At 41.0% G+C, this 23,086-nt stretch overlaps 1 protein-coding gene across 3 annotated transcripts in view; it reads right to left on the minus strand.

Moving 5' to 3' along the window:
• Positions 1-5,901: 5,901 nt before the first annotated feature.
• Positions 5,902-23,086, minus strand: part of MCFD2 (multiple coagulation factor deficiency 2, ER cargo receptor complex subunit) — a 107,476-nt gene continuing 90,291 nt past the window's right edge. For all 3 annotated transcript variants that reach the window (XM_069234025.1, XM_069234026.1, XM_069234027.1), the window contains one exon: positions 5,902-8,595. In XM_069234025.1, the coding sequence (XP_069090126.1) occupies positions 8,464-8,595 (132 nt within the window). In that variant the 3' untranslated portion in view covers positions 5,902-8,463. The remainder of the gene's footprint in view (positions 8,596-23,086) is intronic.

Genomic DNA, 23,086 nt, shown 5'->3' on the forward strand with positions numbered 1-23,086 from the left:
AAGGTTGCACATGTACTCCTGACAAAGACAGAAGTGTAAAAAAAACAAATAATAATAATTCTTCCAGGTTGGAGGAAAAAAGTAGTTGGAGGAAAAGCGAACTTCTAAACGCTCAACCAATTTCAGTATGAGCAAATCTACACTTGAATATTTGCTTGTGTTAAAATGCAGTTCACAATTATTTTGTAAGAGTACAATTTCCTGGCCCACATCTGTAAATTATTGTGAATTCATTAAAGTGATTAATCTGCACTAATGCAAGGACATATGCCATGGGCAAACCTCTGTGACTTTCTTCAAGACCTGGGCCCCTAGTTATGTCTGGGGTTAACCAAGAACTTTTGTTTTTATTAAAATTCTATCTCTTCATCTATCTATTGACTGGCTTCAGTGTGAGTGTTGGCATTCTGCTCTTTCACAAGGAGCATATCGGGCAAAGTAGTTTGATTCAGTGTCAGGAATGTTGTGACAATGTGTGCTTTTTGAGAACCGAAAATATATATTTTTTTGTCAATGTTTGTTATAATGGTGAAGGCCTTGCAGCACTGCATTGTTATAATTGTACAAAAAAAATGTCAAAACAAGACACACACTAATAAAATCAAAAGGGTGACCACCAATGTCAGACCTTTTTGCTTTGTCAATGCTTGTTTGTTTTCATATTTTCCATAATCCCGTTTAAACTTGCTACCTTGATTTTCCATTATGAATATTTCTTGGAAATACTAGCATGCATCACCACATTTTACTAAACGATGGTTCAAAGAAATGGTACCTAACATTTCACAGCAGTTTAGCAAAACTTTTATCCCCACCCCCCCAAGTTGCATTTTTATGAACAAGGCAAATAACCATCAAGCTTGCTTTCAAGAATCTGCAAATATTTGCATCTAATCAGAGTGTAGGAAGCCAGCTCTTTATATGGTGCACTAAAAAGAAGTACACCATGCAGAGCCCTGTGGATCCCAAATTGGTTTACAGAGGCTGAAGTAGATAATACTAAGGCTCTCTTTTGTGGTAGGATGGACGAGCTGTTAGGCTTATCAAAGGGCAGTACTAAGCATTTGCTGTACCCACAGAAGCAATAAATGAGACACACACTCAAAGAATAAATTTGAGACCAAATTTGAAAAATAACAGTTCTTTTTATATATCTTGAAAGTAAGATATTCGTTCAAGAGTGAGTACTGTTTTTGTTATGAAATTTTGCAGGTAAGTAAAACATTCAAATCTGTGCACCTTTAGGCACAATGATATCCCATGGACAGAAAAGTCAGAGGTGCATAAAGATAAATACAGTCAGTTTCATGAGGTTTACCTTAAGGGTTTGGAGTCGTAATGGGCCAAGGTCCAAAGTACTACCAGCTGCTTTTTGGTAGGCACCCAGGTTTCACCGGGAACAGGGAGCTGGTGAGTTTGTAGGTTGGGTGTGTTATGGTGAGGGGGGGCCACCCGGAAACAGGCTGCACTTGGGGGGTTGGTTTGCAATAAGTCTTAGAGCAAGGGGGCACAGCCAGTTCTTCGGTACCTGGGCTGGGTGGCTCGGGTGCAGAGTGGTTAGGATGTCTGGGCTTATGTGTAAAGATGTTTCTCGCAGTTAGGGGCCAACAGCTGGCGGGGCAAAATTGGGACTGCTGGGCCATTAACGAAGTGGGTCTCAGTGGTACTGAAGTCCCTTGATTTCTGCTCAGTCCTGGTGCAGTGAGAAACCGGAATGGACTCTCACTGTTGGTGTTTAGTGCAGGGTGCCAGTACCCAGGGGTTGGTGATGCACGGCTCCGGTTGGTTCTGGTGTCTTCACACTTCATGGGGAGACAGATCTGGCCCCTCAGGGCTGGAGTACCTTCACCTGGCCGTCTGCGGCATCGGTTTGGCCAGAGGACCTGCAAGGCAGTGGACATGACTCTGCTTGTTAGTGCTTGTGCTCTACAGGTAAGTAGCTCCACTACTCCAAGAGAGACTGGCGGCGATTTTCTAATTGCTGCCAGGCTACCCAAGGCTAAGGTAATTCTCCAGCTTGCAGGACAAGTCACTCTGTCGCAACTGTTGAGAGAGTTCCGAGCTGGCAGGGTTTTTTGGCAAAAGTTCTCAGCTCCTCTCCTGTTCTCATAAGGCAGTGACTCTTCTTTGTCCTTCTTCCCTTGATTCCTCGAATCCGAGTTCTTGAGTTCAGGTGTGCCACCTAAATACTCAATTTAGGGTTGTTAAGGGGAGTGCTAGGTAGCAGCCAATGGGTTGCCTACCTTTAAGTTGACCACACCCACTATATGACCTCTTCCGGTGGGAAGTGGGCATAACCCTGACCCTAGAATGCTAATTCTATCCAAAACAAGATGGAGAAACCTGAAAAGTGGTGTCCACATCAGCTAGTCCACCTTAGGGGTGGGACAGGCATGATGTGGACACATCTCCTAATCTTACTAATTGTTTCTGCTTGTCGTACTGCCAAGAAGCGGGGTCAGGACAGGGGGTGGTCATTTCAGCCATCTGGAGAGACCTGGGTCTCATAACAAAGGAGGCTTGAACTTTGAAGCTTCCCGCCCCCGCATGCACATCCTGCATGGAGGAGGTGTCAACACCTCCGCCAAGAGCAGGCTTAATTTCTAGTCTCTGAAGGAGTAGGCTCTCACCTCATGAGGTCTGAAATGAGTCTATACTGGTTGAGACCAGTGAGTCAACACACTAGCAGTCTGTAGGTTTTTCAGGGAGGCACCTCTAATGTGCCCTCTGGGCGCATGTATTAATAAATCCATCACTGGAACCAGTGAGGGGTTTATCAGTACGAGATGGTTGATACCAAAAATCCCTATGTTCAGAGAAGCCGTTATGTAGCTTGTGTTGACCAGTGCCCAGCACATGTATTTAGAATGGCTTCCATGCATACATACTATGTCTAAGAATCGGCAGGCATAGTAGGGTCATATTTTCTCATCCATATCTGCCCACACTTGTAATAAAATGCACTGTGCCTTAGGGCTGGAAGGCCTGCTGTAGGGTTGTCTTACAAATATTACAAGCAGTGTTTTAGGGGACATGGCACACAAGTGTGTGCCATGTTGTGTTTTCAATTTTGGGAGCACCACGTCACGCAGTCTGCATTGGCAGTCTGAATAACTTTGGTGCTAGCTCCCTCAGAGTGGCACAAGTTGCGCTGGAGCTCTGAGGGGCCCTCTTCAGTACCCATGCCCTAGGTACCAGTGGTGCTATTTACTAGGGATTTAAAGAGGTGCTAAAGGGCCTGGTCACTTGGGGATCAAATGACAGGTGTCTTCTTTTGGGGAAAGAACACTAGCACTTGGGACCTGGTTAGCAGGAACCCAGTGCACTTTAAAGTTGCATCTAAAAACCAGGCAAACAGTGGCCCCCACTGGGGTAATGCAACCAGAGCCCAGCTTCCTACAGAGATCATTATGGGAACATTATATGTAACCTCATTTTTAAACTCTTCAAACATGTCTACATTTTCATACTATACTGGAACCACTGTCAGTAGTGTAGACTGGGGCTTTAATCATTTCCTTAGAGCACTCATCCTAATAAAGGCTATGAATTAAGAAACCATATTATACACGCTCGAACAGCATTAAAATCAGAACACAAAAATGTCCTTCACATCAGACAATGCACTTCCATGGTCCATGTTTTACTGTAAACTGGCAGCCAAAGGGTTTGTGCTGCAGGGGGGTTGGGCTACTTGTCCTAAAGACATGAAAACTATTTGTCCTTGACCCCAAATAATAGGTCCTGGGAATGGGCATAGGAATTCCACAGCCCTGCAAAGGTAATAATTACCAGGATCCTTAGAGCTCATCGGCACTAGTGGATGCCAGGGGCAGGATTCCCAATGCAAATCTGGGTCCGGGTTGGCCCAGCCCAGCACGGACACTGGCACTGACCATCAGTTGTATGGACTTTGTCTTCATAACATGGTCATTGGCTGAGTGTAACGTTGCCTCCTGCAGGTTGCACTGTCACAGGCCATCAGTTGCAGGATCTCCACTGCACGATCTAAACAATACTCACCAACAGCATGGTTTCCAATGCACAGCATAGCCAATGAAAATATTTACATCTGCAAAGCCTCCAGCTCCACATATGCTGCAGGGCCCTCAGCGTTACCAGTGCATAGCAGTAACAGGGCCCATAACGCCAATGTAAGCCAGTGAAATAAGCCACCAGTGTCAAGGTCTAGAGCACGCCAGTGCCAACATCAGTGCCTTCAGTAGGAAGACAGTAACACATAGTACGAGCAGCTAGTGTCGGTGAATTTACTACACGTCAGTGCTAAAGTCCCAACTACACACCACTGCACTGACTGGCAACAGAATTTATCACATGTAATGTCCACTGAGTCTGTCTGAGGCCATAGCCCAGTGAAGAGCGGTGGCCGCATCTTCTGAACACCCATTTCACGGTTGTTTTTACCATTACTGCAGAAACCACATTGTCTAGCACAACACACAACTGTCACTTACACTGACATGTCAAGATGCTCAATACCCAACAGAAGCAATGTCTGGAGATGCTGGATTGGCACTGCCAGTTGGTGCAGTACGAAAACCAGGGTAAACATCGCCAATTGTTCTTCAGCAATTGTGCTTCCATAACTTAATTCGTTTTACAGACCAGGGTAATGGAAGAAGGGTACATCAAGGAAGGAAAGAAGGTAGAGTAGAAAAATAGACAGTATGGAACAAATATTTATGAAGTTGGTGAGACAAGAGCAAACCATGAGTGCAGAAGAATTAAGAAACGGAATGCAAGGGACGGAGACGAGACACAGTCATCTCAGCACCTCCTTTGCCTCTATACCGCAGTGTATGGTCCAGCTTAGAGGTGTGAGGTTCTTTTCAGCTGGGAGATTTCTGTGAGTTTTGTAATGAGAAAGGAATGATCTGCAGCAGCCATGTTCCCGAATCTTGCAACGACCACAAATCACCGGTATCAGCCTCATGTTTGCATAACAAGCTAGAGGCAGTTTCGTTTTCTTCAGTGCACTGAAAACACAACATAATTTACCTGTTATATGTTAAGATGTTTCAAAGATATTTCTGGAATTGTAGGAACCTCACGATTTGCCTGCATGCCTTTTACTGGTGAGCCCTCTCAATCATTCATGGAGAGGTATATCTGCATTTTATTTCATTCTTCGACTCAGGATAGCTAAGCACGTCCAGCAGGTGCTTGGTGTAGCATCCACTGGCTGCGATCCTGCTCTTACCTGCGGACTCTTCTTTCTGATGGTGAAATTTAATGTCTTTTTAGGGGTTGTACATCTTTACTTTGCATGCCAAACGGTTTTGATGGGCCCTCATATCAATAGTAGCAAACATAGTTAACGGAAGCCTGAATGACTCATCCCCGTAACCCAGAAACATGTGGTTAGTTACCCCTTTTGAATAAAATAGACAGAAAGAAAAGTATGACAAAAATGGATAGAAAAAACACCAAGAATCTGGGCTAGATTCTACTATACGTCTTCTGATCCACACCATTCATTGGGAGAACGGGGAAAGAAGAGGTGAAGAAAAACACAGGGATGGAGACATGCTATGCATGACCTATGAGTGCACAGATAGTACGAGCACTCAAATCTTCTAACTTTACCAGCCATCGAATCAGTTTATGGTCCCACAACTAGAAGACAGAGGTAACCACAGGGTGAGGATAGAAATGTTAGGATACTAATGTTTCTGAGTATTTAAGTGATTGAAGACTTTTATTGCCATCCCTTTTTGTTTTCTCCCAACAAATATATTTGTAAATAAATGTTTTTAATCGTTTGGGTGTTGTGACATGGTTACTGCTTTATGAAAGCTTTATGGAAAACAAACATTAAATTATATTGTGTTGTACAGCAGCCCAAGCCTCTGCAAAAGCCAATACTCCACTTACATTGAGAAGGTTTCACATTCTCTGCAAATATATATTTATTTTCTTAATTAACCATATTTTCGAGAAACACTAACAACAAATTACTCAAACTGCCACAAGAGTAGCAACGACTGGAGATTGTTGCTGACAAACCACATGACAAGTAAAATACAGAAATATATTGAATGGAATTTTTGACTATTTGGTAATGAAGAATTCCTTCTTTTTTTTTTTTAGGCCAAGGAGAGAATGCAGAATCAAATCCTTAAACATAAAAACAAGTAGAATATTAATTTGCATGCAGAACTTTTGGAATCCACAACAGAAATTAAATCTGCTAAAGATTTTGATTTAAAATTATGTGCAAAACGTTTTAATACTGCAAGAAAAATAATCCGTAGTGTAATTTAATAGGGAACACATTTCATTTTAAATGGTTATAACGATTTCCAATGGTATACGAGTTTAAAAGGCGGTTTTGATAACATTTACGGAAAGGTATATGGCAACATCAAAGGCTAAACGTGAAGAGATAAATCATGAAGCCCACAATAGATTTGCGTGGAGTTTTAACAATTTTGTAGAGGGCGATTTGAAAACTCTAAATTGCTTTAAAAAAAAACTTCAGAAAAACTAAATTATGTTCCAAAAAAAGGCATACATTACATGGCCAATGGTATAATTTGTGGTTCGTGATCTGGTTAGCGTGTAACCATTAAAATGGACACATTAAGTCGGAAACACGGTCACATTAAAGTTGGACACGTCATGACATGAATATCCAGTGAGCATGCTTCACCAACTATGTAAAGAGTTACGATTGGTAGAAGACCAAAGGATGCCCTAGGCACTGCTTCAGTGGGTACACTGTAAATGAAAGGTCAAAATTGTAAAGCGCATTAGAAATGGTTGAGTGTTGAATGAAACATCTAAGGACTGGTGACCGAATATTAGAAATATATTCAATTTAGGATTTTGTTGTAACTAAAACATTGTATTTGGAGTCCTTCATCAAAAAATTTATACACATAAAAAAAAAAAAAAAAATCATTGGTACAAGTTGGAAGAGGTGCTTTATTATAACCCCCCCCCCTCCCCTCCTCCCCCCAGCTTCACATACTTCCGCTGTTAATTGCAAGGCTCGTCTTCCTTATGCTCCATGGAAAGGATCTCGGTCACTTAGGAGACAGCCACCCTACATTCTCATATAGTGGGTATGAAGGCTAGCGACTGAGATTATGTATCACACTACTTAGTATGCTTCCATCAATGATTTAATGGCGGTGTGAATTAAGTTCAGCCTACCAGATTTTTCATGTTATCAACCATGATAAATACGAAGCAACGCTTCTGACTGCAAAACTGTCTGCAACTGCTAATCCACTATCCAAATTATTGCATTTTCAAACTATAAAGACAATAAGCAACTAATAATTGATGGAAATGGACCGCCACAAAATAATTACTCCTAATAAGTCCCTGCGTGCTTCTGCAGTTACCAAAACCTTCACCAAGTATACAAGACTGATTAATAGTAATCTTTGTGCTTTCACTAATTCAACTATATCGCCCAACTGTATTGAATAAGAAAATAATTTTAAAAAACGAAATCAGTCCAAGCAGAACCAAAAAGGAGGTTCATTTTAAAGCCACATTAGATCTGCCTTATGCTGTGTGGCAACTGTGTGAGCAAATCATAACACACAGTAGCGCAGACCTAGCCTAGTTAGCACTGACTGAAGCTTTACCATGAGGCACGCCTTACCACCAAGAGTTTAAACTCCCCAGGAGAAATTCAAATACGTGGCTTGTGCAGACTTTCCTTGTAATTAAAAGTTGCAGAGGGCTACTTAGATATACTTAATCATGTTTATTAGTTGCCTCGTCAGTTCGAAGTCCCCTTGAAAGCAATATTCATGGAACTATTTAACAAATAAACAAATGCAGTGGCACACTTGTTCCAATCAAGTGCAGACTGAAATCTACTCTGGTATAAGAAGAAAGGATGAACTAATGTATTTCTATTAGTCTAATACTGTCTTAGTTAACGTGCTTAAATATAAATACGAATCTCCCTGGTCTTGTCTGAACCTGATCTGTTGGGTTTAAAATACTGCAGCACCCGTGTCATAGATAGGTTTATTTCACAGCATCGCATTGGCCAGAACAGTATGAACAGCGAAACTACACTAATCATCTGCCTCCTGTCCAGACTCCATCGCACCTGATATTTCACAATAAATCAGAGGGGCGTTTAATTGCTTACAGAAACGTGGTCACCCTTGAAAAAACACATTTCAACACAATACGATGGTGAGAACGTCAAAGATAGGCAGCTAAACGTGGCTTGCCAAAAGGCAACCCAGTAGGCAGAGTAATGAACCCTCTAGGAAATTATTCAAGGTAGACACGAAAAGGAGGTTAATTCTCGCGCTGCTTCTTCCATGACAACACGAGTACTCTCCACCTGTAAACACGAGCGGCAGATGTGTTCAGCACATCTGTACAATAAAATCCTACAACATACAAGTCGTAAATCACATTATGTTATGCAGCGGTTGTATACAACTCCAGGAAACTCAGGGGCATTCATTCCATTGATTTCGCAAACTCAGCATAGTCAATATATCCATCGTTGTTCTTATCGTCATCACGCAAGACGCCATCTACCAGACTAATAATGTCTTCTTCTTTTATGATCTCCGCATGTTGACCGCCTTCCTACAAAAGCAGAGAAAAGAAAACTGCATGAAAGTACTGATGTCTTTATAAAAAAAAAAAAAAAAAAAAAAAAAAAAAAGATTAAAATGTTCCCCAGTTTGAGCGAGTTCACTGAAATGTAAAAGCCTACTTTGGCACGCTTTGCTTTACATTTCATTGCAACAGAAAAACCATGATCTTCTAGTTTCACTATATAAACCTATAATATATGGACTCTGATACAAGCATAAGAACTGAGGTCTCAAACCATCTGCAATGCACACATAGTAAAGACAGCATGTGGGAAGCAGTTCTTCTTTCTGGTCCATTTGTTTGTGACCAATGGACCTCTTTCTTCCAACCATGTCCACTGCAAATACCTAGGTCTCGACAAACATACAACCTTCCCAACACGTCATCAAAGCAGAAAGAGGATTTACGTTCTCAACCAAAACAATGGAATATCCACACTTGACATCAGAACCTAGCACATCCTGAACCCTTCCAAGAAAGTACTCAAAAATGATCTTTTCACCCACCCCCTGTGATCCATTCAAATATTAACACAACAAGGCTTGGAATCTGACAGAGTAAGAAAGCCACAAACAAGTGTAATTTTTCTGTCACAAGGCAAATGACAAACTAAATAAGACAAAATAATTAACTTCCCCCATGTCACGAATAGCTCCCTGTGCTCTAGTGCCCATCACCAGAGGGTCAAATTGTAGGACTTTCCAATGCTCTAATAAGCTTCCTGATCTTTCCCTGCATGCATATCCTGACTTCCAAAAATGTGAACGCTATATGCAAATTACCATCCATTCCCAATCCATGCTGGGTTTTGTGGAAGCCAGCCTGCTCATGCTTCGAACTCGATTACCTAGACCCCCCTGCTCACTGCTTTGTCTGCACCACTCTACGTCAAGGTTGAGTGTAGGAATTCAGTAAGTCTGTGGCTGGCTGCTGCTGCTAGCCTGCTAACACCTGATGCATGTGATTACTGAGAGCCCTTTTAAGCCTGAGCTCCGTTAAGCCCAGTGTTGGTCACTGTAGCTGTTATCTGGTGACACCGACCCCTTTTTGCTGATGTTTGAGCCATAGTTATTCCTTGTTCCTGTTCCAGAGCCTTAGTTACTCCTCCTTTGTTTCCTGAGGTTTTGCTTTCTTATTTCCTGAGCCAGAGCTACTCCTTGTTCCTGAGCTGTACCTATCCTTGTTCCTGAACCAGCACTCCCTGCATTGCTACTTGACTCCTGAGCCTAAGCTATTCCTTGAACTAGCACTCCTGCATTGCAATCTTGTTTCCTTGATTCTTGAACTAGCACTTCTAGTGCTCCTTGAAACCTCTCCTTCTGTACATTTTCCCAGTCCTTGCCTTTCTTTCCATTTTCTTGTTCCAGTTTTTTCTGCCAAGTGTTTTCCCTTCTTTGCTGTTAAGCACTCCTCCTTACTAACTCCTTACTAACTCAACTCCATGTCTAGCGTGGATGTGAATTTAGTTCTACACCCTTGCTGTTACCGCCTTGCGTGTTCCAGTTTGATTGCCAGCATCCGTGGGCTCAGCTGGCAACCTAGATGGTGTTTCTTGTCCACTGTGAGTATTGTCTTTCACTTACTTTTATAACATCATCGTAGGGGGTCAGCTCCACAGACCCTGCCCTTGCATGTATAATCATTATATGGGTATTAGCAGTTAGAATCTGTAACAGCAGTTGTGGGTTTGGAACTTACTGAGCTTCAGTCCTACCTTGTGGAACTCCTGAGTGCTTTACCCTACATTCCCTTTACTTATATATAGATGTATATCTCACACGTTCGTCCTGGGTTGTTAGTTAGTCTGGATACCACACTGACTCTTAATTGCCTGTTCTTTTTTAGCCTTATCTCTTATTCACTTGAATACAGCTTCTGCTTTGGATCCCTCCTCTCCTCGGACTGTATGATCTTGGGCATCTCTGTACCAGTATTGTGCCTTCTTTGCCTTCCCTGCCACCAGCCTAGCCAGCACCCCTGACACTCCAGAGGACTAGTATGGGAATATACCAGAAAGGGTGTGGGACTGATCAGAATATGGACCTATGGCACACCAGTGGCCATGTAAATAAGCACATACTAAGAATCATTTTTGATCCAGTTTACAACCACATTTCCCTGAGTCATCATGATGATCACAGTAAACAAGCCAATGTCAATCACCTGGACCTGCCACACCCATGGATGTAATTTAGGGGTCTTCGGGGGTGGCAGCTGTGACCCCAGGCTGGCCCCTTGCTGCCCCAGGCACTTTCCTTGCAACCCCTAGCCTTAGAGGCTGCAGGAGTAGCGCTTAGAGGGGAAAACAGACCTGTCAGAGCCGTTTACTTCTGTGTCCATGCAGCCCTCTCCTTGTGGATCTCAGAGTCACTCTCCCGCCCATGGTGAGCAGCAACAGCATTGTTTTAACCTGGCGGGCTAGAAGGAAGCTGGTGATCATTAAAAAACACAGAAAGTTAAACAGGGTAGCCCCCAGCTGTGACCTTGTTCGGCTTTTCACATGAACTTAAAAAAAAAAAAAAAAGAAAGTTTCCCAGGCTCTGGTGGGATGAATTTTAGACTCTTTATAGGCTAAGCGTGCAAGTGCTTTGACCTGTTGTAAGTATTGTGAGCTTTTAATCACACCCATCACTTCCATTAGATTCTGGGCTTGCCTTTCAAAAATCACTTGATGTCCGCTTTACATTTGTCCCGCCTTGAGGCTGTTTTTGTCATGCCTTGCAGATTGCCCCCCATTACACGGATTATTGCACGATTGCTGATATACTTCTGCTTGGCAAACTATATATTTTTTCTTTTGTCTCGCCCCTTCATGCTGCATGGCACCCATGTCGTTCCCAGCGCAAACAGGCACAAACAGGCACAACAGCGTGAACTCGATCAGTGGTAATGGAGCGCTGGTCACATTGTTCAGTTACGGAACGAGAGTCATTTCTTGTGGCTCTCCCCTTAAAACACTTGAAATTGGTAACTGCTTTAGGTAAAACAGAAATCCTCAAAGCGAAAGCGTCTCTCCCTGCACAGGTGAGAGCCACTACTACAATATTCACTGCAGTCAGGGAATTCATCACATAATGCTATGCAGGGAATTACTTTTACAAAACATTTTTGCAAATAACTCAGCCTGTGGTGGTCCTAGGACAATGGGACCGCCTTCACAACATTGACCACAACATGCTCTGTCTACATCACCTCTGGTCCCTCACACTATGTGAGTGGGGACTCCAAAATAACTAACCCCTACTACCATTCACTATCTTTTAAAGTTCTCGTGTGGCTGGAACTTTTGTTTTTACAGCTGAGGGAAGTTATGTTTTATGGGCATGGTTTGTAATATAATTGAAATAGACCTGCTAGCCTTGAACATGTAATGCACTATGCCCTCTAGGGGTTACATATATGGTTACACTGCATTACTTTTTCCCTTTTTTCCATGTGGTTATGCTTTCTAAGGGCTGACTGTATGGTTAAATGACCATGTTTCTTCCAAATGCTATTTTTATTGTTGTGTCCTCTAGGGGCTGCTCTGGGCATTGAAGTCAACATAATATAATATTCGCAGCACAAAAAGTCACCCCCATAATGCTTTACAGGTCATTACTTTTACAAAACATTTTTGCTCATACCTCAGCATGTGGTGGTCCTAGGACAATGGGACCACCTTCAAAATGCTCTGTCTACGTCATCTCTGGGTCCCCACACTAGGTTAATGGGGACCCCAAATAATAACCCCTCCCACCAGTCAGTGACCTTTAAGCTTTCTCATGGCTAGAATTTCTGTTTCACAGCTGTGAGAAGCTTTGTTTTAAAGGCTTTGTAATATCTTTGCAGTGGGTCTGTTGGCCCTAAAACTCCCTCTAGGGCATAGGTATATGGTTAAACTACATTACTTTCTTCTGTTTTTTCATGCAGTTATACCCTCTAGGGTTTACCAATATGGTTTAAAGTGATTTTTGTTATGATCTCCTCTAGCGCTTTTTTTTTTTAGCATTACAGCCTAATACCAAAACTTTATTTCTGATAAAGGTTTATATGATAATTTTACATGTTTTAATAATCTCTCCATATTACAATTATGACCATGATTCAGGCCATCTTAACATCCTTTTTACACTATGCCTGTTTGAACACTTGATATGTTTGGGTGACCCTTCTAGTTTATTTCTCATCTGTGGCTGTCTTGGATCTTTTTGGGAGGGAATTGTGTTAGCCAGCCAGCAATTCTGATGGTGGGGTGGTGAAAATGGTATTGTATTGGAATTAGCATGGCAGATTTAAATTAGGATGCTAAATGGCAACTTTTCATTTTTTGCTGCAGACAGAGAAAGAAGGTTAATGGAAGTGCTTTAGTTATATGCAGGGCCACTGGAATTATAAAGCAGGAAAAGACGAAATGATGAGGCAGGGTTGACCAACTTATGTGGCACAAAAGTCCAATTATGAATTTACAATGGCAATAGCTCTGACTCAAGCAAATGTTGCAATGCAAATGCTTGTTTTACACTGTTTAGCATTTCTGATTTGAAAGGCACAAGCACCCAAAACCGCCCTGCATTCAACTCCTGAAACTTTGCAATTTGTTCCAGTGGCAACCATACCAGGAGAAGATGAGTTTTGAAATCTAATTCAGTAAAACCCAAAGAAATAGCACTTGTTTAAAGGTAGTATCCAGTTAGAGGGACACAGTAGAGGTCTTTTTATAGTAACTTGTGGAAAAGGAAAAGAAAAATATGTATATACTGACTTCTGGTATAGGAATTAAAAACCCAAACAATTATAGTGTTTAGGCAGCAAGGCGCTACAGTTCCAAATAACATGGACATATACGTACAATGTTTTATGTAGGAAAGATTTTGGACTACATTATTTAAGTTATTTGCACATGTGAATCAGACTTCGCAAGGTCAACAATACGAATACCATTTACTTAGATAGCAAAGTTTGAGCCTTTTTCATTTTTGAAACTATTATTTTGATGCTGAGGCAATCTACTATCTATTTTCTTATAAATGTATCAGCTTCCCCCAAGCAATGGCTACTCCAAAACATATCATGGCAGCTCCCTTGCTATTACATGGATGGTAGTTAAATTAAGGCTAGATAACTGAAAAACTTGGTTCAACAAACACAGCCCATTAACATAACCTTCGGCTGTGGGATGGCTGAATTATTTTGTTTAATTAGGGGGCCTCAGACTGATTTCTGAAGGATGCAAGCAATACAAAGTTATAGAGATAAGAATAATTTTGGTTCCAGCGCTAAGGTAAAGGTGCAGTTGTGTGTAGCATGCACTTAAACCTCAAACCCTATTTGTAAGATGATGGGGTATAAAAAACACTTTAGTGGGACCACTGAAATCCATCAGCAGCTACTGGATTGCCGAAGTCAGCATTAGGTGTAGTCATCTCTAAGATATCATCTTCCAGTAGGAGGTGGGTGGGTGGGTATACTTTTGGGGAGGGGGTGAGGAGGGCGTGTTAGCCTTTAGATATGTAGCCACCTCCAGAAAACTTTTCAGTATCTGGCTGGCAGATATCCAGCAAGTCTAAGGGGATGATTTCAGACAACTAACTCATTAGTAAGAAAACCCTGGATAAGATCTATACTGCCTCAGTTTGCATATCACCTGTTTTTATAATGCCTTATGTACCTGATGCAGAACCATTGCCTGGATTCCCCCTTACATCAGAAGCCAGTGTATAATCTTCCATATCCTCCATCATCTTGCTAGAGTACCAGGGGATCATCTGCCTACATGTGATATCCATGTTGTGGGGTTCCTTTTATAACCATCATATTTTCTCTTCTATGTCATACTTCAGGAATTATATGTTTATAGGTGTATGTTTCAAGTATAAATGCATATTTATTCATGGCATTGTTCATTAAAACATAATTAAGTCTGCTTGAATGTATTCATGTTTTTCTGCATATTCTGAATTTTCTTTTCCAGTGATTATTTTTAAATAACGAACAAGGCTTCATAGAAATTAATGTCTTCACTTCTCATGTACTGTTTTTCAACAATAGGCAAGGTTTCACAATGTAATTCAATAAAAGCATTAAAGGGATTTACTACTAATTGCTTATTCTTAAAATGTTCAACAATGTTCAGTTACAATGTATAAACTATAACAGTGTAAAAAGAGAGGAATTCATTACATTGGTCTCGAACCTGAGAGTGGTACAGAGCTGTGATCAGCTTTGTTTGCTAAAAGCTACAGGTAAGGCACGTCCAGCCTTCACTTGGCTGGCTTATCTGCTGGCCTGCGGATAGAAATAGTAGATACTTGCTGCATATTGGTTCGTTGTTGAGAAGAGAAATGAAAAGCTCTGAAAATCGAAGCAGGCCTCCTCTGGTGCTACGCTTAGCTTAGATATCCTACAGGAAATATGAGGTGCAGACATTGATATAAAGAAGCTCTGTGATATATTCCTATTAGTAAAATATTTTTTGTTATTCACACTCCTGATAAGTGTTTTGGCACTATTTTGTTTGTTTTTAAAACAATTGTTTTTCATATTGTATGCACCAGGATAGGGTCTGGATTTTAATTGAAGATACAGTTCTTGTTTTCCTAGTGTTCTTAAATTTGCCTTTCCACAATGAAAGAGGGTTTGGGTTCCGCTAACTAGCCCGGTGAAATCTCACAGGACTGATTTTTATCCAGAAAGCACCTTGCTCTAGTAAAGCTCAGTGCAATGCTTAATTTGAGCCTGTGGTTTCCGGTGCTCAGCCCTGGGATTTAATTGTAAACACCAGCACTTATGACAGTCTGGCACATGGTGGAGCGGCCTATCTAAATTAGATGGAAGCACCCAGTTTATTAATTCACTATACATTAAACATGACTAATACCTGACATTTAATAGCCATTTTTATAGCTTTGGGGCACTGAAATAGTCTAAACTGTCACACCTGTGGGAGTGTAATGGTTGTTAGTGTGGTGGCACTGTCATTGCCAATGGGTGGTGCAAGCTGCAGAGGCCCCCCGCCCTCCAGGTCCCTGGCATTTTTTTTTTTTCTTTTTACAAATTAAGCATTGGCTCAGTGGGTTTGGGGCGCTTGCTGTCCACCAGGTTTTGTGTCTTAAGTTGGCATATGGACTAAGTCCTTAGTGCCAGAGGGTCGAGAACCCCTATTTCTGGGCCATGTTCTGGAAAGAAATTAAAATATAGGAAACATATCATTCCAAACTAAAAGACAGCAAGCTGGCAGAACAAATAGCTGGCAGAATCTATGAAGGTAGGTCCTTTCAGGACAACACATTTGATGAAGGTAAGTTTAGAGATGAAGGGCTCATTTTAACTGCTAAACCAAATGGTATTGTGTCAACAAGGATAAAGAAAGCGCATTTACTCTATCAACTGTTGCCAGGCGAACAAATCACACTTTCTGGCTGAAGAAAAAAGACCCAATAAAAATCAGTGAATAGGTAATGGGTGGCTGATAGTTCTAATATATTTAGCAATTTGGTTGCAGCACCAAATCATGAGCAAAATGCTAAGTTAAATTCACTTAGGATAATACTGCCTTCCAGGTAAGTGTATAACTTGAGCTTACCAGAATTCCCCCATCTCGGATACGCATAATAGCTAGAGAAAGCCACTTATCAGTAGCAGCAATTTTGTTTTTCCGGACTGTAGTAACTCTTTCATGTTTGACGTGTTAGGGTGTTATACTGGTGGAGAGGAAGGTTTTCAGTATGCTGGTGGTAGTGAGTATACCCTGAACACCTATGTTGATGACCTTTCCATTACATCTGTCTAAGACAACCAAGAGGATGTTAGGATTTTTGCATAGTCCAGTGATTGTGTCAACAATACAAGAACAACCCAATCTGCCCACAAGGACTAGGGTACTTATACTAAAATGCAACAGTTGCCACATGGGACTCCTTTGCACAAAACCGCTCACGTGACTTTGAGGTATGCAATATCATTCAATCATTCTCTTATTAAATGATAACAATTAACCAAATGACACTTTCCTCTTTTCCTTAGTATGCATTACAAGAACTAGGTGCAGTATATACAATGTAATGATAGTAAAGGTGATGCAGAGCTCTTATTGTGAACATACCAGGGGAGGGGTGTCGACGTTTCAACCTGTATTTTCTGGTTAAGTCTTGTTAGGAACAATGTCATCTGACTAACACACCACATCTTTGTGTGAGAATAGGGCCACTCACAAAGGTCACCACCTGGATGTGTAAGACTATCAACCACAATTGTCAAATATATCATGTGAGCTACCTACACCAGTTGCTGAGGTCCCAGTGACGTCTTTGCTATGCTGCTGCCATCAATGCAAAGCCAAGGATAAAAACCCCTTCCCGGTTGTTGTAGAACTGAACCACACTTGCTACTGTGAGCAGGAGTGTTGCTGGAGATGATGTTTCGCAAAGTCTTCTACTTGCATCTATCGGCTTTGAAAGAGTTGCAAGTAGAGTATAGTCTCTTCCCACAACCTACTATGCACACCCAATATCAGGAAGATGTGGGTTAGCAGGAAGGACAGTCCCTGGACACAGCATACTATGCATAAATATAATCCAAGAAGGACTGATGCCCCTCGGACAGCACGCAAGGGGTTGGCTCTCTGGCTTTTTTGAACTCTTGCAGGAGCTGCCAATAAAGGTGGGCTTCTCAAGCTCTTGTGAGAGTCTTGTGAGTGATTTTGAGGGGGAAATAAAACAATATGTATGATAAAACGAGAGTAGCTCTGAAAAGGCCTGTTTCAGTTAACAGTTTAGAGTCACTAATGAGAGTAAGGATGCCTTAAAAATTGTTTTCTGGTGCAGTGTATCCATATGATATGAGAGGTACAAAAACCGAGCCGATAAATATTAAGTATTTCAGTAGTGAATGTGTATCTGTTTAATACTCACATATATTTCACAAACATTTTACAAAGTATAAACCATACGCTGCAACAAAACCATTCTTTCTGCAAAATAATATCTAAGCACTACATATATTACAAAAACAGTCTATCATAAATAGACACATAAATAATTTACTTTAAAAAAACACTAGAAATTCATTTAAAAAAAAAAAAAAAAAAGTTAAAGTGATCTTATAGGTAGGTGAATTTTTCAGTGACTTCAATGTTTTGAACTAAAAAAAAATAATAATAATAAAACACAGCAATTCACCAGTTATCATTAGCAGCACTAACTATAAATTGTGCCCCCACCAACCACTGCTAATGACCTCACAGATGATATCACTTATTACATGTTCTATGACATAATATAGGACATCACTTGCATTCCTTATTTCTTTATTACATCTCACAGGTGGGTATGCAAATTATCTTCTTTTAGCCTTCTATTTTGCTTCCTCTTTTATTATGTATGTAGGTATGTATGTATGTATGTATGTATTCCCTTTTCTGAAATCTATTGGTCATATCTATTAGTATCCCCTATGGTGAAAGCCTGAGAGTCAGGAGAAATTGTAGTGAACCCCTGGAAGATGAAAAGGCTCTAACACATATGACCTATAGGTTTCAGGAAAGGGGATGTACACATAATATAAAGGAGGTGAAATATAAGGCTAAAATAAAAAAAACTAGGGAACAGTTGATCTTTGAAAGAAGAAAGGAGAGACAGCAGAAAGAGGACTCTTCACAGTTTAGGGTAATAACCACCTATAATAAACAGAAGGAACGATTCGTAAAGCAGTGCGCATGCACTGTCAACTGATTACAAATGGCCCAATAACAGAGAAAGAAGCTCATAGAAGACAAGGTCTAACCTTCCTAAGGGCAGGAGCTATGAGAGGGGAGCTTGGGAAGAGTATGCCTGAATGCACAAATCGGTTCGGAAGTGCTAAAGGTTTTAAAAAAAATTGTACAAGTACAAGCCATGTCAGCAACAAGAAAGAGTATGAATCCCCATTTCCGAAGACAACCAAAAACATCAAGGGTTATTTTAATTGCAAAACTAAATTCACCATTTATATTTTAGGTTGTCCTTGTAAACTGTTGTATGTAGGTAGCACTACACTTCCTGCTCATAAAAGAATCTTACAACATTTGAGGGCTATCAAAAATAAGGACAGATTGTATCCAGTGGCCCCGCCACGTTAAAGGACACCACAGTAATGAAGTGTGAGGTGCAACATATTTTGTAGTAGAGGCCACACCAAAGAACAGAGGAGGCAATATGGAGAAAAGCTTAAGGCAGTTGAGAGACACGCTACATAATAGAATTAGACACAACCCCTCCCCCCCAGAGGTTTGAACATTGAAGATTTGCATACCCAACTGTGAGATATTAAAAGTAATAAAGAAATAGGAAATAAAACTAATTTAAGAGGTGGCATTGCAGTTTCGGAAGTTCCTCTCTTCCCTGTAAGATCTGAGTAATAGGAGGCAAGGCTACTTAAGTAAAGTTTTTTTGTTTTGTTTTTTAAACAAAAGTTTTTAGCTCACTAGCATTATAGCACCTTATTTTGGCACAAGTCACTTAAGAAGAGAAACATACTATATGAAGACCAAAATAACGTCATGCCAGCACAAAGTACTTTTAAGTACACTTGACGCTAGTGATGGCTCGCTAGGGCTTTATATCAAAAATGTATATATATATATATATATATATATATATATATATATATATATATATATATATATATAAATAAATATATATATATATATATATATATATATGGAAAATGTCACTTACCCAGTGTACATCTGTTCGTGGCATGAGTCGCTGCAGATTCACATGCTGTGCACAGTCCGCCGTCTGGTGTTGGGCTCGGAGTGTTACAAGTTGTTTTTGTTCGAAGAAGTCTTTTCGAGTCGCGAGACCGAGGGACTCCTCCTACTTCGATTCCATTGCGCATGGGCGTCGACTCCATCTTAGATTGTTTTCCCCGCAGAGGGTGAGGTAGGAGTTGTGTATATTAGTAATAGTGCCCATGCAATGGAATGAATACGTATGTACATAATAAAGGTTAAAGTAATATATTTACAAATGTACAAATGTTCAAGATCTACTTCTAAACGGCTACAGGCTCCCGGGGAGGCGGGGAGGCGCATGTGAATCTGCAGCGACTCATGCCACGAACAGATGTACACTGGGTAAGTGACATTTTCCGTTCGATGGCATGTGTAGCTGCAGATACACATGCTGTGTACCGACTAGTAAGCAGTTATCTCCCCAAAAGCGGTGGTTCAGCCTGTAGGAGTTGAAGTAGTTTGAAATAATGTTCTTAGTACAGCCTGACCTACTGTGGCTTGTTGTGCAGTTAACACATCTACACAGTAGTGCTTGGTAAATGTATGAGGCGTAGACCATGTTGCTGCCTTACATATTTCGTTCATTGGAATATTTCCTAGAAAGGCCATGGTAGCCCCTTTCTTTCTGGTTGAGTGTGCCTTTGGTGTAATAGGCAGCTCTCTTTTTGCTTTAAGATAGCAGGTTTGAATACACTTAACTATCCACCTAGCAATGCCTTGTTTTGAAATTGGATTTCCTGTATGAGGTTTTTGAAAGGCAATAAATAGTTGTTTTGTTTTTCTAATTAGTTTTGTTCTGTCAATGTAGTACATTAGTGCTCTTTTGATGTCTAATGTATGTAGTGCTCTTTCAGCTACAGAATCTGGTTGTGGGAAGAACACTGGTAATTCTACTGTTTGATTTAAGTGGAACGGCGAGATAACCTTTGGTAAAAATTTTGGATTTGTTCTTAGAACTACTTTATTTTTATGTATCTGAATAAATGGTTCTTGTATGGTAAATGCTTGAATCTCGCTCACTCTTCTTAGAGATGTGATGGCAATCAAAAATGCAACTTTCCACGTTAAGTATTGCATTTCACAAGAATGCATGGGCTCGAAAGGTGGACCCATGAGTCTTGTTAAGACAATGTTGAGGTTCCATGAAGGAACAGGTGGTGTTCTTGGTGGTATGATTCTCTTTAAGCCTTCCATAAACGCTTTAATGACTGGTATTCTAAATAGTGAAGTTGAATGAGTAATTTGTAGGTAAGCTGATATTGCGGTGAGATGTATTTTTATGGAAGAGAAAGCTAGATTTGATTTTTGAAAATGTAGTAAATATCCAACTATATCTTTTGGAGATGCGGTTAATGGCTGAATTTGATTATTCTGGCAGTAATACACAAATCTTTTCCACTTGTTTGCGTAGCAGTGTCTAGCGGTTGGTTTCCTAGCTTGTTTTATGACCTCCATACATTCTTGTGTGAGGTGCAAGTGTCCGAATTCTAGGATTTCAGGAGCCAAATTGCTAGATTCAAAGATGCTGGATTTGGATGTCTGATCTGTTGTTTGTGTTGTGTTAACAGATCTGGTTTGTTGGGTAGTTTGATATGAGGTACTACTGACAGGTCTAGTAGTGTCGTGTACCAAGGTTGCCTTGCCCATGTTGCTGCTATTAGTATGAGTTTGAGTTTGTTTTGACTCAACCTGTTTACTACATATGGAAGGAGAGGGAGAGGGGGAAAAGCGTATGCAAAGATCCCTGACCAGTTCATCCATAGAGCATTGCCTTGGGATTGATCTTGTGGGTATCTGGATGCGAAGTTTTGGCATTTTGAGTTTTCCTTTGTTGCAAATAGATCTATTTGAGGTGTTCCCCAAATTTGAAAGTAATTGTTTAGTATTTGGGGGTGAATTTCCCATTCGTGGGTTTGTTGGTGATCTCGAGAGAGATTGTCTGCCAACTGGTTCTGAATCCCTGGAATAAATTGTGCTATTAGGCGAATGTGGTTGTGAATCGCCCAATGCCATATTTTCTGTGTTAGAAGGCACAACTGTGTCGAGTGTGTCCCTCCTTGTTTGTTTAGATAATACATTGTTGTCATGTTGTCTGTTTTGACAAGAATGTATTTTTGGGTTATTATGGGTTGAAATGCTTTCAGCGCTAGAAATACTGCTAACATTTCCAAGTGATTTATGTGAAACTGTCTCTGATGTATGTCCCATTGTCCTTGGATGCTGTGTTGATTGAGGTGTGCTCCCCACCCTGTCATGGAAGCATCTGTTGTTATGACGTATTGTGGCACTGGGTCTTGGAAAGGCCGCCCTCGGTTTAAATTTGTACTGTTCCACCATAGAAGCGAGATGTATGTTTAGCGGTCTATCAACACCAGATCTAGAAGTTGACCCTGTGCTTGTGACCATTGTGATGCTAGGCACTGTTGTAAGGGCCGCATGTGCAATCTTGCGTTTGGGACAATGGCTATGCATGAAGACATCATGCCTAGTAGTTTCATTACCATTCTGACTTGTATCTTTTGTGTTGGATACATGGCCTGTATTACTTTGTGAAATGTTTGAACCCGTTGTGGACTTGGAGTGGCAATCCCTTTTGCTGTGTTGATTGTCGCTCCTAAGTATTGCTGCGTTTGACACGGCAGAAGGTGTGACTTCGCGTAGTTGATGGAGAAACCTAGCCTGTGAAGGGTTTGTATGACATATTTTGTGTGCTGTGAACACTGTTTTAGCGTGTTGGTTTTGATTAGCCAGTCGTCTAAGTACGGGAACACATGTATTTGCTGCCTTCTGATATGTGCAGCTACTACTGCCAGGCATTTTGTAAAAACTCTTGGCGCAGTTGTTATTCCGAATGGCAACACTTTGAATTGGTAATGTATTCCTTGGAATACGAACCGTAGGTATTTCCTGTGTGAAGGATGTATTGGTATATGGAAATACGCATCTTTTAGATCTAATGTTGTCATGTAGTTTTGCTGTTTGAGCAGTGGTATTACGTCTTGTAACGTGACCATGTGAAAGTGGTCTGATTTTATGTAGGTATTTAGTGTTCTGAGATCTAGTATTGGTCTCAGAGTTTTGTCCTTTTTGGGTATTAGAAAGTACAGTGAGTAAACTCCTGTGTTTTTTTGTTGAGTTGGTACTAATTCTATTGCGTCCTTTTGTAGCAATGCTTGAACTTCTAGTCCTAGAAGATCTATATGTTGTTTTGACATATTGTGTGTTTTCGGTGGGACGTTTGGAGGGAATTGGCGAAATTCTATGCAATAACCATGCTGGATAATTGCTAAGACCCAAGTGTCTGTTGTTATTTCCTCCCAAAGTTTGTAAAATTGGTTTAGTCTTCCCCCCACAGGTGTTATGTGATGGGGGTGTGTGACTTGTGAGTCACTGCTTATTTTGAGGGGTTTTGGGGCCTTGGAATTTTCCTCGATTTTTTGGGAATTGGCCCCCTCTAAATTGCCCCCAAAAACCTCCCCTCTGGTATTGACCCTGGTAGGTAGGCCTTGTTTGTGAGGTTGTGGTTTCTGTGGGTTGACCTCGAAACCCTCCCCTAAAAGGTGTTTTTCGAAATGTGCCTCTGCTCTGCGGGGAGTAGAGTGCGCCCAGGGCTTTGACTGTATCGGTGTCCTTCTTGAGTTTTTCGATGGCAGTGTCTACCTCCGGCCCAAACAATTGCTGTTCATTAAACGGCATATTGAGCACAGCCTGCTGGATTTCCGGTTT

The sequence above is a fragment of the Pleurodeles waltl genome, chromosome 5 (genome assembly GCF_031143425.1).
Source record: "Pleurodeles waltl isolate 20211129_DDA chromosome 5, aPleWal1.hap1.20221129, whole genome shotgun sequence".
Classification (NCBI taxonomy): domain Eukaryota; kingdom Metazoa; phylum Chordata; class Amphibia; order Caudata; family Salamandridae; genus Pleurodeles; species Pleurodeles waltl.